Consider the following 14266-nt stretch of genomic DNA (forward strand, 5'->3'; position numbering starts at 1 on the left):
TACTAATGGAATGATTTGGGAATATAAAAGCTCTCTGAGAGTGGCCCCTCTGTTTACTGAAAGGGCCCCTGATTGATTAGGTAGCCATGTTTTGCATTGATTGTACATTACAATCATAAAGCAAGGCTTTACCATTAAATTAGCTAGCAAGTCTTGGGGTGAGACTTATTACAGGGGTCAATAAACATGTCACCAGGAAAACTGCTAATGCGGTTCGTTTGAAAAAGGAAATAGCCATGTGCACTGTAAATACCTGGACATGAGTGATGTACAGCACCACAATCAAAATAAACCAACACCTCAGCTTTGAATAAAATAAATAGGGTTTTTGTCCTCATTACCATACATTTCACTGAAAAATCATTTTAGCAAAGGCTGCAGCTGATTTGACATTTTCCACACTTAATAAAAATGTAAAATTCTGGAACATTGGCAGGTGTGTGTTTGCACTGTTTACATGTATACAGTGTACAAGAAGTTTGATGCATCATCTCAAGGTGGGAGGAAAAGAGAAAAACTGTTCAGAAAATACAGTTCAACCACAAACATTCATTTCAATCTAATTTTATCTCTGTTAAGTCTGTGTTTTAAGAGGGAAGCTGCTGAAGACATATGGAGGGTTGATGAACAACCAGATGTCTCTGACATCTCTTTTGATGTTCAGTGCGGTTAAGAGAAACAATTTCCCAGCTATTTGATGTTCAGTTACTTTTAAGGCACCAATTACAATATTTCAAAGCTGCTGTCTCAGGGAACAACCTGACTAAAATTTCCTGAGATAAAACAAATGGTAGCCTCAAGGAGCACCTTTTTGGCTTCAAAGAGGAATCTTTCATATCAAGTATCTTGACTTTATGACTCAATTCTACAAAATCAAAGACGCAAAAAGAATGCAGAGAGATTAAAAAAAACAAACAAACAAACATAAAAATTGAATGATTTTATATTTTCATATAGTTTTTCCAATGTTAAGACTTGATCTGTGCAAATGAAAATGATGCACTTGCTGAAGGTGTGGCATTAGTTAAATATAGCTGTGTCCTGTACGCAAAGCCACAAGCTGCACTTACCGTCCACGTGACCTGAATGGTTGTGGCACTCAGGACAACTGGGTTGTGCAACCGAACTATGACCTCACCCAGCTCCTTCTGTACATGCCTGTGGTCGACACCCTGAGCTGGAGGACTTATATCTAAGAAAGAAAAATTAGAAAAAGAGGGGGGGGTGGTAAAATACACTGTTGCCCACTCTCCTCCACTTGGTTTTCACAGAGTTCACTCCATTTTTCACAATAAAACCTACTTTATCGCCATCAAAAGTGGAATTGGGAAAGAGCGCCTGAATAGACCAATCGGTTTCAACAAAGAAATGTACACTTGGTTATCACAGCTTCATTTGAAAGGAGCAACTTCATCTGCATTAAAATGACCTCATTGTATTTTGTGTTAAGGCACTTGTCTGGTTTTGTAGAAAAGAAAGAAGACTCTGATGGGCAAAGTTCTTCAGATGTGTGACTTGTCTGCACTTATGGGGCAGACTGAACAACCACATCAACGAATGAACCATGAATGCACAGCCCCAGACATATTGGATGGGAGATGAATGGACACTGTGACACTATTTTCCAGCTCATTTCCCAGTTTGTACATGCATGTGTTTCAAGTTACAAGCTATAAAAAACTCCAGTGTATGAGATACTGAGTGCAGTTGAAGTGAGCCACATTTTGAGTTATTTATTGAAAGGAAGCAAAAAAAAAAAAAAAGAGAGGAAATTATATTTCAAAAAGCTTCATTCAGAGAACCCAACAGACTCATGAATCACAGGCCACACTAATAGGGCAAGACGGGCCAAACACAGTTAAAAAGAAGTGAAAAATCAATTTGTCATCAATGCATGCCATTGTCAATAAACACGTCTATAAATCATCTCAAGACCTTCACCTCAGCAGGAAAGAGATATGCTGCAATTCAAATCGACTCTTCTCTTAGCTCTTTGGCTTGCATCTAACAGAGCTTGGCCAAATGTTGCTTTTTTATTTATTTATGCCAGGGACTTATCATATCAACGTAATGTGGAGACTGTGGTCTGTCCAGCGCCGTAATCAAATCTTCTATGGGTTTGGAGGCAGTCATTTTCTCCTGTTATGACCATTAACATAGCAGGGATAGCACTAACTCAGTTAGGCCTTCCAAAAGTAGACACGCTTATTTTACATAATTGCTTAAGTGTAGCCTTAATGAGCTGGACTGAGAAGGAGAATTTGACCTCTGGAAACGTCTGCAATGTTTCAGTGTAGCTATTCAATGCAGACTGCTGAGAGGGGGCTGATAAGTATCACACTTTGAAGTGGGGCACAGTGACCTTTACTCTATCAGTGGAAACACAAATTATTCTCAGCAAAAAAGGAAACCACATAGCAACAGTGAATGAGATTATGACACATATACACATTCAATAAACACAGTCAGTATAATGAATTCCTTTCACGTTAATAACGTGTAAGGTACCTTGTGTTCTGACAGGATCGGACATGGGGCTCGGATCACTCAGGCCCTGGCTGTTCACTGCTCGGACCATGAACAGGTAGATAGTGTTGGGACGGAGACCTTTGACAGTGAACTGGGTGGTTTTGATGTGATCAGCTACTGTCTGCCAGCTGTTGCTCACTGATTGACTGTAATGCAAGAGAAAAAAAGATTTCATGCTATTTTTCAATATCCTTTCACATGGTGCAATGTATTTGTACCTGCAATCTATGGCTATACCAAAACCAGGGCTATTCAATGGTGAGTGGGGGTTTGACATTACAAACCTGAAAGCCTCAATAACAAAAGAGGAGACAGGTGATGCTCCAGCCATCCCAGGCTGCCAGGACAAAGACACGCTATTCTTGGTGACATCAGTGACCTGAGGTTTGGATGGCGGGCCTGGAAGCTCATTCTCATCATGGTTTTTCATGACCATCACTCCACCTGATTCTGAATGGATGGAGAGAAACGACACGTTCTCTAAAGGAAGCTAAAGCTGACAAGTTGAAAAACATTTTTGCATGGAATCATTTTGCCATCTTGTACCTTTGACTTCCAAGAAAGCACTCCACGATGTTTCACCGCTCGAGCTGGTGGCCACACATGTGTAGATCCCAGAGTCTGAAAGCTGGTGTACGATAGAATACACATGTATTTATATATGACTCGAAACAAACATACGCATACGCGCACACACACACACACACACACACACACACACACACACACACACACACACACACACACACACACACACACACACACACACACACACACACACACACACACACCACTAACAGCACTGACACACAGAGCATAATGACACTTTTAGTGGAAGGGCCTTTCATTTCACACATTCTTAAAGCAGCAGCAATGACTGAATAAATATAATCTTCCTATCGCTGAAATACTGAAAAGTGATGGGGCGACTTCATGAGCTAGCCCTGTGCTGGCTAAATTGTGTGTCATTTGTGAGTGCCTCAAAGTGCTGACGTTAATTTCCTAATGAATTCCATTTTCTACTCACCACCCTTCCATCACTTTTCCACTCCCCCCCCTTATTTCCCCACTGTCCTGCCGACCACAACAAAGCCAGGCTAATTAATTTAGGGTGGGCTGCTGGAACCCCCTGGACCGATGACAGCTGGCTTGTCTCTCCATCCCTCTTAGGAACTTTGGTTGTTTGTTGATTTTTGTCCCTGTGCCTTCCTTCCATTTATTAAATAACATGTCAGTGGTCGGCAGCTTTGTCAAGCGTAATAGATATTCCACCGAGGCCCCCGAGTGGGGAAAGGAAGACTGAGCCTTTTAAATTTAATCTACTCTAAACGTGTACATGTGCACACATGTGTGTATATATCTGTAAGTGCATACGTGTTTCTACCCTACAGCTGGAATCCATCCAACCCTGCACAGCTGAGCCCACTTGGAGATGCCGTACCACTAAGTGATACTATCAAACAATTAAAAAAAAAAATAAAAATCAATGCTGCGGTTTCATCTCTTTAAGGCACTATGCTACCATGCTCATCGAAGTTATGCTTCAGCCATGTGAATTCTACACAAGCTTGTATCCTGCAGTGTTGCAAGCAGGACCATACACATGCATATAATCTTAGAAATGTTAAACATTATTGGCATATTAGCACAAACTGATTAGTCTTTACCACCAATAAGACTGATGAAGTGCTTCACCTTTATGTTTTTGATCTGCAGACTCCCCAGCTCCTGTAGGGACATGCGGGGGTCCTTCCCCAGCAGACTGACCCCATCCTTCAGCCAGCTGATGGAGGGGATGGGGTCTCCTGATGCCTGGCACTTCAACAGTGCCACACTGTCCACCCCGAGGGTCTGATTGGACGGGCCTTGGCGAATGATGGGTGGCGGCCTGTCTGTGAGAACTGTGTTACAAAGAGAAACACATTCTATCACTCTGAAGTTCAGATGGATGATGGTGTTCACATCAGGCGTATGACTGTAAAATAAACTGAGTGACAGCATTGATCATAAAATGCACTGGGGGTGGATGTGGGTATCTATCATAAAATAGACTATTTTCTCTGCAGGTCTTGTAATTGCACCACAGAACAATGACCATATCCTGTATTTCCAGGAAGCAGGGAAAGAACAGCTGAGTAGAGTTTTCTAGTTTCATTGATGTGGCAGAGGGATGCTAAGCAGCTTCCAGTTACTGCCTGGGAAGCCTTATTTTTATACACTACTCTAGACTCTGTGGTACAGTTTAGCGGTGAGACTCTTGCCTATTGACTCAGTGTGGTTCAGATAAATACTTCATTATGTGCAGCGTGGGGCACAATAAAAGGTGAACTTCAGATACTAAATGTTACTGAAACCACCTCATGATGCTCCAATGATGTGTAAACAGAGTGAGGAATAGGAGCTAAACTTTGACACAAAACAATGAGAAAAGACAACCTTTTTATATTTTGTTCTTGCTTCACTTCAGATGAATGCTAATACCGTGATGAATTCCATTTACACAAGCTAATTCATTTGTTGTAATGTGCCAAAAAAAGCCTGTGGCTTCCTTCTATGAAATAGTGGGTATGTCAGAGGTGATCTCAGAGAGAGTTAGCACACAGGCAGTTTATATATTTAGAGTTGAATAATGTGGAGTCCCCCTGGCATCACAGAACCCACATTAATTAGAAGGTATGGATTAATGATGGCAGACCTGCAGGGGCTAATTACCAAGTCTACCTCAGTAACCTTTCAACACATTATCACACCCTCGTTTTCATCCCCATTTTCTCTCTTGCAGCTACATCTGACAAAAGGAAGTGATTCCAAGTAATACACTTTTGCACCCCTCGCTTTGGGTCACCAAATACAGAAAAAGAAAAACTGTGCAGAAACCCGATATACTATCTACCATGAACTAAACGTCATAAATCAATTTTAGCAATTATATTTCACTTATTGTTTTAATCATCTGGAATGTTTATATTAGGCCAAATCCAATCATATGAATCAAAAGGGATAATGTAAATCAGAGACTAAGCCAAAGAGGATTCAAAGCACCTGCTACTGGCCAGGAACCGGCTGTGTTGTAGTTTATCTTACATCATAAACACATTCGGGAAGTTTTCTGTCTGCCTTCACTTAAAGATTTACATTAACATTATGAACAAGCATAAAGCATTTTTCTTTATTACTAAATAGCCTGAACTTACAGGAGGATTTGCCCTCCGAGGACTGGGAAGAAGCGTGTGCTGAAGCACAAACAAAAACTACCAATACACGCCTCAAAGTACTGCAATATAACTGGCTAATGAGGACGTATGTGACGCCTGAAAAGCTCAATAAGTATAATGGTGCCATTCCTGACTTGTGTATCAGGTGTGGAGAGGAGAAGGGGACATTCTTCCATTGTATCTGGAAATGCAATAAAGTTCAACAATTCTGGCGGGAGATTAAACAAGCTTTAGAGACTATACTAGGTATAAAAGTTGTTCTTGATCCTAAACTGTTTATTCTAGGTTTATATCCTGATAGACATCATATGTCTAGAAAAATAATTACTGCCATGGATTTATGTTTACTGCTTGCAAAAAGAGTCATAGCACTCTCATGGAAGAGTACCAGTAAACCAAAATTCATTAACTGGATTAAGGAAATGTCCACAACTTTACCTATGGAGAAGATTACTTACATTATAAAGGGGAAACTATCACTATTTCAAAACATTTGGGGTCCTTTTATGGAATATATGGAGAGTGTGGATTTAAGGGGTGTGGGGAGTGGGGCGGATGAGGCGTAGTTACCAGTAATCCTCTGCAGTGTCCTAAAACAATTTCTTTTCTTTTAATATTTGATTTTTTTAATCTGTGTGAATTGTGAATTTGAGTTTGTATTTCTGAACCATGCACAATTGTGAAATAATTTGGGCTAACCCTTGATAAAATAGAGAAACCTTTGGTGTTTTAATTGTTGTTGCTTTCTTGTTTTGGGTTTGTTTTTTGTTTTCCTTGTTTGTTTGTTTTTTCTTTTTCTCTTTCCTTTTTTATAAACTTTGTACTTTCAGCTAAGTGTTGCTCTATGTTAACTCGTAGATATCTGACTTGTAAGGAAAGATGATTTGAATGCTGGACAATAATTTAGCTGCTCTTGATGTTTCCTTTGATGTGAGAGCACTCTTATTTTTGTATACTATTGGAAGCATTTTGAAAACCCAATAAAGATAATGTTGGAAAAAAAAAAATAGCCTGAACTACTTTGTTTGTTAGCAGATGTTTTAAGTAAAGTTCAAAACTTTAATGCTTTCCTAATCAAGAGAAGACCATAAGTTTTGACTAATTTTGACTGAAGCATGTGCAAGCATAAAACACTGCTTGGTCCAGGGATTGGATGCGCCTGATGTATGTGTTGATGGCATGTAGGAGTGACTGAGGGAGGAGACAAGGCTCGACTAAGGCCTTGGGTCTCTGGATCAGGAATTTCTCATTACAGATCTCCTTGAACTCCACAGTCTGTTGTCGAGGCTCAGGGCAGTAAATCACATGAAGACTGTGGCAGGTGTGGCCATGACCTCACCCTGGCCCTTCTGTACTCTTTCCTTCTCTCCCTCTTTTTCTTTTAGACTTGCCAAACACCTGTCTGGCAAACATGCCTTTATTGCACATTTAGCACGAAGAATATCCGAAAGATTTAAATAGAAAAAGATGCGAGCATATGGCTGTAAAATGTGACTGTATGTTGCTGGCAACTGACGGACGTGAACATTTTGTTTGTGCAACAGAACCATTCCTGCCTCAGACAAAATATTGAAAAAAGTGTCCTCTCTGCTAGCAGGTACTTCAGCAGACATATGGAAAACCGTCTATCTTGCCATCTCAACAGCCAGGGTTGTGATGGCAAAACAGACACTCCCACACCTTGCAGGACCACATAATTCATTCCACAGAAAACCATTGTCACTCACTCACTCAATCATGTCCCCCCTCTTTCTCTTGCTCCCTCCCTCACGCACACATGCTTGCACCTTGCCCACTCACCCAAACGCTGATCATTAAACTTGAAGGAACTCAAGGGCAACGCTTTATTTCCTTTCCAAAAGGAAAAGTAGAAAATTTTAATTAAATTGTGTCAGGAAAAAAATGAAACAAGGAGCGCACTGCAAAAACACAGTAACTGAAGGTCATGGGCATACCGGCATTTCTCACACCGAAGCTGAATTCATTTCTGCACATGGAATTCAAAAAAATATCATTTGTGCTTGTGTGTATACTTTGAAAGCTGTTAAAGGCCAAATTCTTATATAAACTCAGCAAGGGAAGAAAGCCTTTACAATAAAACCATTACAAACTTTAGTCAGATGTCACTGATGTTGGTATAAATCGGTAGGAGAGAATCAAACATGCACATTGAAAGCATGTCTGTGCACATATGCACTTCACCACATTTGCAGTGGTTCTAAGGAGTGTGCTCGTGTGCTGTAGTGTGCTGGCATGAAAGAAGAAGAAGTGAGGCGTCAGTTTTCCCTCACCATCTGTGACCTCCAGTTGAGCCTTGGCGAGGATACTGCCTGCAACGGTCAGGGCCTGGCAGATATAGTAACCAGCATCTGCCCGCTGCACAGATGAAATGGTGAGGTCTCCGCTGGGTGACACTGAGAAGCGACTGTTGGGCTGCTGGGGTTGGTTAGGAAAGAGCAAATTCTGCAGGAAGAGGAACAAACAGCCAATTAGTGAGAATGTGGAAGCAGTACAACCTGGAAAAATGACAAAACAGTCACACCACCAAACTCACACATTCTGTGCACACATATACACATACACACAGATCAGACTATCACAGCTACAGTATGAACAATTGCATCTATCACTTGGTTAACCAACCTCACAAACTGGCCAGCATGTATACAGTCTGATGGCTTGGTTTCATACTTATTCTTGGGCCAAGCCAGAGGCTCCACTGTGCTATGAAGGCAACTTTTGCTCTTGTTGGCTTCATGACTGCTTTCCTTTCTGCTTCAATTCCACAGCAGTCCTGAGCTGCTCTTTTAGCCACAGAGACCACCCCATATGAGTTAAACTTATAGTGAGTATAATACCACAGAAGAGGGGATATTCAATCCTGCATATTCCAGAGTTAATACACAGAAACAGAGGACTGATTAAGCTGATGAAACATCAGACACTCTATCCCTGCCCATTCTTTTTTATCCCTTTTTTACATTATGATCACCAAAGGCAACCAGCAAATACATTAGTTGGATTTAATGACTTCTAATCACTTAAATGCAACAAATTAATTAAATTAATTGTTTTTTTTTTTTTTTTTTTTTTTAAAATAGGCTTTACACATGTCCAGCACAAGAGACGAGCACTCCATTATCCTCAAGTGTGAGGAAAAAAAGGCCTTTCTGTCATTTAATTACTGTTGTGAATTAGCATTAATTTGTTCTCTTGACAAATACCTTCATACCTTTTGTACGTCAGTGTGGGTGAAGTAGAGAAAGCATCCATAAACACGAGGATGGAGACGAGTGCGGAGATGGCGAGGACGTGCAACTGCTTGCACAGAAGTGTTTGTAGTGCATTCATATCAAAAGGCTCATTTTTAATGACAACGTGAGACACACGATAGAAATCTGCTTGAAGTTCACAAATTACTCAGAGTTACTGAGTCATTGGCTTTAGGTTGCACATTGGTGAGGGGTAAACTGGGTGATGTTTGTGTGAACATGTAAACATGTGTCTCACTTCTGTTCACTGTTATAAAGAGAACCTTTCTGTGATTGTTGGCCTACAGGCTATGTGTGTGTGTGTGTGTGTGTGTGCATCTGTGTGTGTTTGAACCTTAGCCAGAGCTGAATCATATCTCTGGCTCATCTACAAGCCCCAACAGGCTCCTAATTGGCACTGTTGTTGAGCGTTGTGAGGACACCCAGGTATTTGAATGGGTTATCTGCTCCGAGTGAGGGATAGGATCGTTCTTATCAGTGCAGGGTCACAGGAAACCGATTAGCACTTTGCCAGGCACACTGTCGTTTGGCGGCTGCCGAGAACAAAGGTGTATCTGTGTCTGTAGTAAAGATACTGATGACAGATAGTGTAGTTTGAATTGCTGTGTGTAAGTGCATGTCTGTATGTGCAGGGCAGGAGGCTCATAAGTGCTCAGCTATTGTGCATACAGCCAAGAATCCAAACAAAGTGCAGGCGGCAGCTAAGAGAGCAATATGCAGTATTTTCACATGTAAGAAATAATGCAAAAAAGGACACAAATATCTTCTTCTTGTGTACGATTGTTTGCCCTTACCTGACTCCCTTCCTTCTGCCAGAAGACAGCAGGCTGAGGGTTTCCTTTGGTTTCACAAGGGAAGGTGGCTGTGCGGCCTTGAGCCACGATTTGGTCCCTTGGGCGGATGACAAACTGGGGCGCAGCTGAAGTCAAAGGGCAAAAACACCAGTGTTAGTAGAACAGTGGTACACAGTGAGGCCAAACATCAGTGCTGGAGATTATCGGGGCTTGGGGATTTCAAGCAAAAAACAAGCAATATACCACACAGTCAAATCAAAATGGGAGTGCGGTACAGAGCTTCCATGCAGCGTTATATCCCTCTTTCGCTCTCTAATGGCTCTGGAACAGAGGAGGAACACCAATGACTATCATTGCCATGGTAACCAGGTTGGCCATTCATCCAGGTGAGGCTGAGGCTGAATGAATGACAGTCACATTGGCATTCACACGGGGAAGCGCCTTGGTCACAATGGCATTTAGATCTGAGACAACACACAAAGGCACACCCATGCCCTGGACACATCCAAAACTATGAACAGGTAAAGACGCACAAGGGTTAACCATGTCTGACTTTCCACATGTGAGATTTAGTCAGAATGCATCTCGTGTAAAGGTCGTTATCTGCAGAGTATTTCTGATCAAAGTTGTATCAAAATGGGAGTGAGAGACAGAAAAGACTATTTCTGTGTTCACCACACTTCAAGCTAACACCTCTCCATCAAAGAGAGAAGGGGCTTGAAGAGCTATCAAATTTTGAAATCGCAGTGTGAAGCTTTCTCGGTCAATATTCACAACTCCATCAGGAGCCAGACCAGTTGTCACACACTCAGGACAGAGTGAGACATTTCTGACTGACAACTTGACAGATGCAGTTCAATAATAAAGAGAGAGGAGTTTAGAGATTAAGTACAAGTTCTTTTGCTGCGCAGTGTCGCCTCTCTTCACTCCCTGACCATTTTCCTGTTGGTAGTTTAGGGAGGCAGGATTTCAGGACACCTTTCCTTCACTGCTCCACGTGCTCAAGCAACATTTACAGCTATTTCTTAAACCAACAAACAAAGGAAAATCAATTGAGTGCATATAGTTGGGAAAATAAGGGTGTATATACTGTGTTTCTATGCCCACAATGAACTTTATTACTTTACACAAACAGATATTTGAGCAATTGATTTCAAAATGTCAGTTTTTATCCCAAATAATAAAAAAACTATAGAGTCCTTCGAGAAGCAAAGAAGACAGTTTTAACCTTTATAGTCTATCTTTACAAACTACCAGTGATCTTGATTCTCATTTTTCATATAACTGCTGTATGTTAATCACAAGTCCAAGTGTAGAATATGAACAATAATCTCAGCTGCAAAACTAGAATATGATGGAAATGAAAATGTCATTTACCACGAGACCCAAGACATCTACTTGTTTATTCTATGAAAGTTACGTGGGGTCTTAGTCCTGTGTTGATAAGATAAGACATCGATACGTTCATTAGAGGAGGAAACATGGTTCCTGCAGAGATAATGAAAGTCAAGAAATCAAGGATTTGTACTTCCTGCCATAACCTCCAGTAAGTGCAGACAATGGGCTATTTGAGGACACTTTCTTCATACAGACAAAATGAATAGTTGAGAAATGTCTACAGTTATAAAAATGTCTGACAAAGAGCAAAAAAATCTGAATTGTTGCAATGCAACATCTTGCACCCTTTCTGTTTCTTTTGATTTCTTTGTAAGTCCTTTCACTGACAAGCCAGCTGGTTCCAGTAAGGCCAAACTCTTCCCATTTGGCTGGTTTCTCCATGTAATCCCTTTTTGGGGGTGTGTATTTGTCAAAGATACACACAGTTGGGAATGGTACAGATGGCTACAGATTTACTGCCTTCCCGTTTGGCCTTCTGCAGCTTGGATATCTTGTGGCTCTCACAATGCTGGGCCTCATACAGGGCTCCTAAATCATGCTCTGGCAAGGATTCAGTTCCCTCCCTTCACTTCCTCTGCTCCATCCAGAAAACTGCATTACTAACTACTAACTAAAAATATGCTTCAACACCTTACAGTCAGGTATGTCAGTACTGTCAAACAGGATTAAATTACGTGAATGTTTTTGAGGTTTTCTGCTTGTATGGATAATTTTTTGCAGCTGCACATCAAAAACAAACATTTGTGGTTCGGCAAGATTTCATCAAACTTCATAAAAGAAAGAAATCTGGTTGTGAATCATCTTTACTGTACCTAATAACCTGGCATCACTGGAGGCTTTTTGCAACATATCCTAATGATGTAAAAATGTCTCCTGTTGCACTTGACCCAGTAGAAACAGGTCAAAACCTCAAATGCACTGTTTGAATTTGAGGAAAATATCTTGTTTGGGCTTGCTTAGCTTTTCCTGGTGGCCTGAGTTTAGTCTTGGGCTCATTCTGTACCTGTGGCACTACTTTCAAAAAAGGAAAAAAAAGGAAAAGGAATGAAATGCTTCTGGGAGATGTGAGGGGGTGGACCTAAAAAGGAGAGGGAGGCCCACAGAGAAAAATAGATCAAAAACTCAGACAAATCAAGAGGAAGTCAGTGTGTGACAGTTTCACAGCCTGGCCCAGGGCTAACTCACACTGGCCCTGTTTTGATTCAGAGAGCCTTAATGACATGTGAGAGGCTCCTTCCTGTCCCCTCCTAAGGAAGCACATGATCAGGTGTCCATATTTAATTCATGACAAGTCTGACCTGCCTGGTTTGGAGAGGGCTCAGCATAAAACAGCAGCCAGGGTGAAAAGAACAAATGGACAGAGAGGCTGACATTCAGTAGACCCAGGCACAAAAACTGAGAAGCCTCCTCCTTTAAAATCCCACATTCAATCATATTTTATTCAGAAGTTGACGGCAATTACTGTCGCTTCCCACAGGCAGAGTGAATGTGTAATTTACTCCATCTTCTTGAAAGCTGACAGTTTGACAATTGCAGAACATTCACTGCTGTTTTGCCAACCAAAGTCCTGCCACTGAGGCAGCGTCTGGGTTTTTCTGCCAGTCAAGCCTGTCTGAACACACACACTTCTGCCATTTTCCTCTCCCTTCTTTGTCCTGATGTATGTTTCTTGTTCCTGCACTCCTTCCGTTTCTGCTCTCAAAAAGCACACCTTTCTCTCCAGATGCCCATTTTCATTCACTTCCTCTAACAATTTAGCATTGTAAGTGTATCAAATTTGGTTCTTCCCTGACCTTTTCCCACTCTAGAGGGAAATAAAATGAGATTCCCGGCTCTGTGTCGTGGGGCACAGAAGGAAAGAAGCGCGTCCAAAACAAACAGATCTCAGCTTTGTGTTCCAAAAATCCACAGATGGCCACAAGACTTGCAAGTTAAACACGTCCTGCACCATATGAGATGACAATGCCTGAGACTATGAGACTGCCAGCCTACACACTTATTGTAAAGGGCAGGATGTAGATTCTATAGTGACTTCAGTTTAGAGCTACGACTGCAGGGGGAGTTCAGGTGTAAGTGATAAAACACAAACCTAGAGAAGAGAATGTGCACTAAATGATGTTTTTTTTTTTTTTTTTAATCAAAATGTTCATATGGAACAACTTTCATTATAAAGTTATAGACTGATTACTGTCACATTAGTAACAATGGAGTTAGTATCATAATGCATTTGAGGTTATTTCTACATACAGTATTATGGATACTGATAAACCTTGGAAGCCATATGAAAATAACATGTCTCCTTAGAGCTTTGTCTCTGAGTTCTGTTGAGTTGTTGCAGGATAAGTGCAGCTGGCTGCATTGAGCTGTAAAATCTACACAGACTGCATAACTATTTGTGAACAATAATCTGAGGGTATACAATGTGATTTAACACCTGTGTTAGTCAAATACAGTAACGTTAGCAGCAATGGCAGCTGATTGTCAAGCAGTCAAATGCAGTAGGGTGTATGGAGAGGGCATGCAGGATGGAATCAAATCAGAAGGATGGGTACTTACCGACAGGGCGAGCTGGAGACACAACAATGGAGGAGTGGATACACAAAAGGAACAAATTAAGACACAGACACACAAACATATAAAACAAGAGAAGAGGAACAGAACAAACATAATAAAATAAGACAAAAAGAAATCAAAGTCAGAATGAATGACATGTTGTGTTGGGGCCAACATATTTCTGGCACAGGGTAAGCATGGCAGAGAGGATCCAGTAGCTTTTGTCCACCTGACAGACTAACTGATACACTCAAGGTCTCTGTTTGTCAGACACCTGAATGTGCAAGACAGGCTGGTGTGAGCGCCCCCTGGTGGTCAAACATGTTCAATTGCATTCACACACCTGCAGGGGCAGCCAATTCTACTTGTCAGAGACAAAAACTACTGGACCTGTGCTGTCTGCATTAATGAAATCTACAGTTCTACGTGCTGATGGACAGAGCAGAAAAAAGAGAGCAAGAGGAAGAGAGAGGGCATTTCAAAGAATATGTGCATGTGGGTTACA

The 14266-nt window shown here is 41.3% G+C and overlaps 1 protein-coding gene across 4 annotated transcripts in view; it reads right to left on the reverse strand.

Annotated features, from left to right (window-relative positions):
* The window catches only part of robo2 (roundabout, axon guidance receptor, homolog 2 (Drosophila)), a 257943-nt gene that overhangs the window by 35452 nt on the left and 208225 nt on the right, over positions 1–14266 (reverse strand). For all 4 annotated transcript variants that reach the window (XM_070971053.1, XM_070971051.1, XM_070971052.1 and 1 more), the window contains exons 7-13: positions 9811–9935; positions 8036–8207; positions 4225–4430; positions 3076–3157; positions 2814–2979; positions 2509–2675; positions 1071–1192 (exon numbers count right to left, since the gene is read on the reverse strand). In XM_070971053.1, coding sequence (XP_070827154.1) covers positions 1071–1192; positions 2509–2675; positions 2814–2979; positions 3076–3157; positions 4225–4430; positions 8036–8207; positions 9811–9935 — 1040 coding nt within the window. The remainder of the gene's footprint in view (positions 1–1070; positions 1193–2508; positions 2676–2813; positions 2980–3075; positions 3158–4224; positions 4431–8035; positions 8208–9810; positions 9936–14266) is intronic.

Source organism: Chaetodon trifascialis, chromosome 9 (assembly GCF_039877785.1).
Source record: "Chaetodon trifascialis isolate fChaTrf1 chromosome 9, fChaTrf1.hap1, whole genome shotgun sequence".
NCBI classification, from domain to species: Eukaryota; Metazoa; Chordata; class Actinopteri; order Chaetodontiformes; family Chaetodontidae; genus Chaetodon; species Chaetodon trifascialis.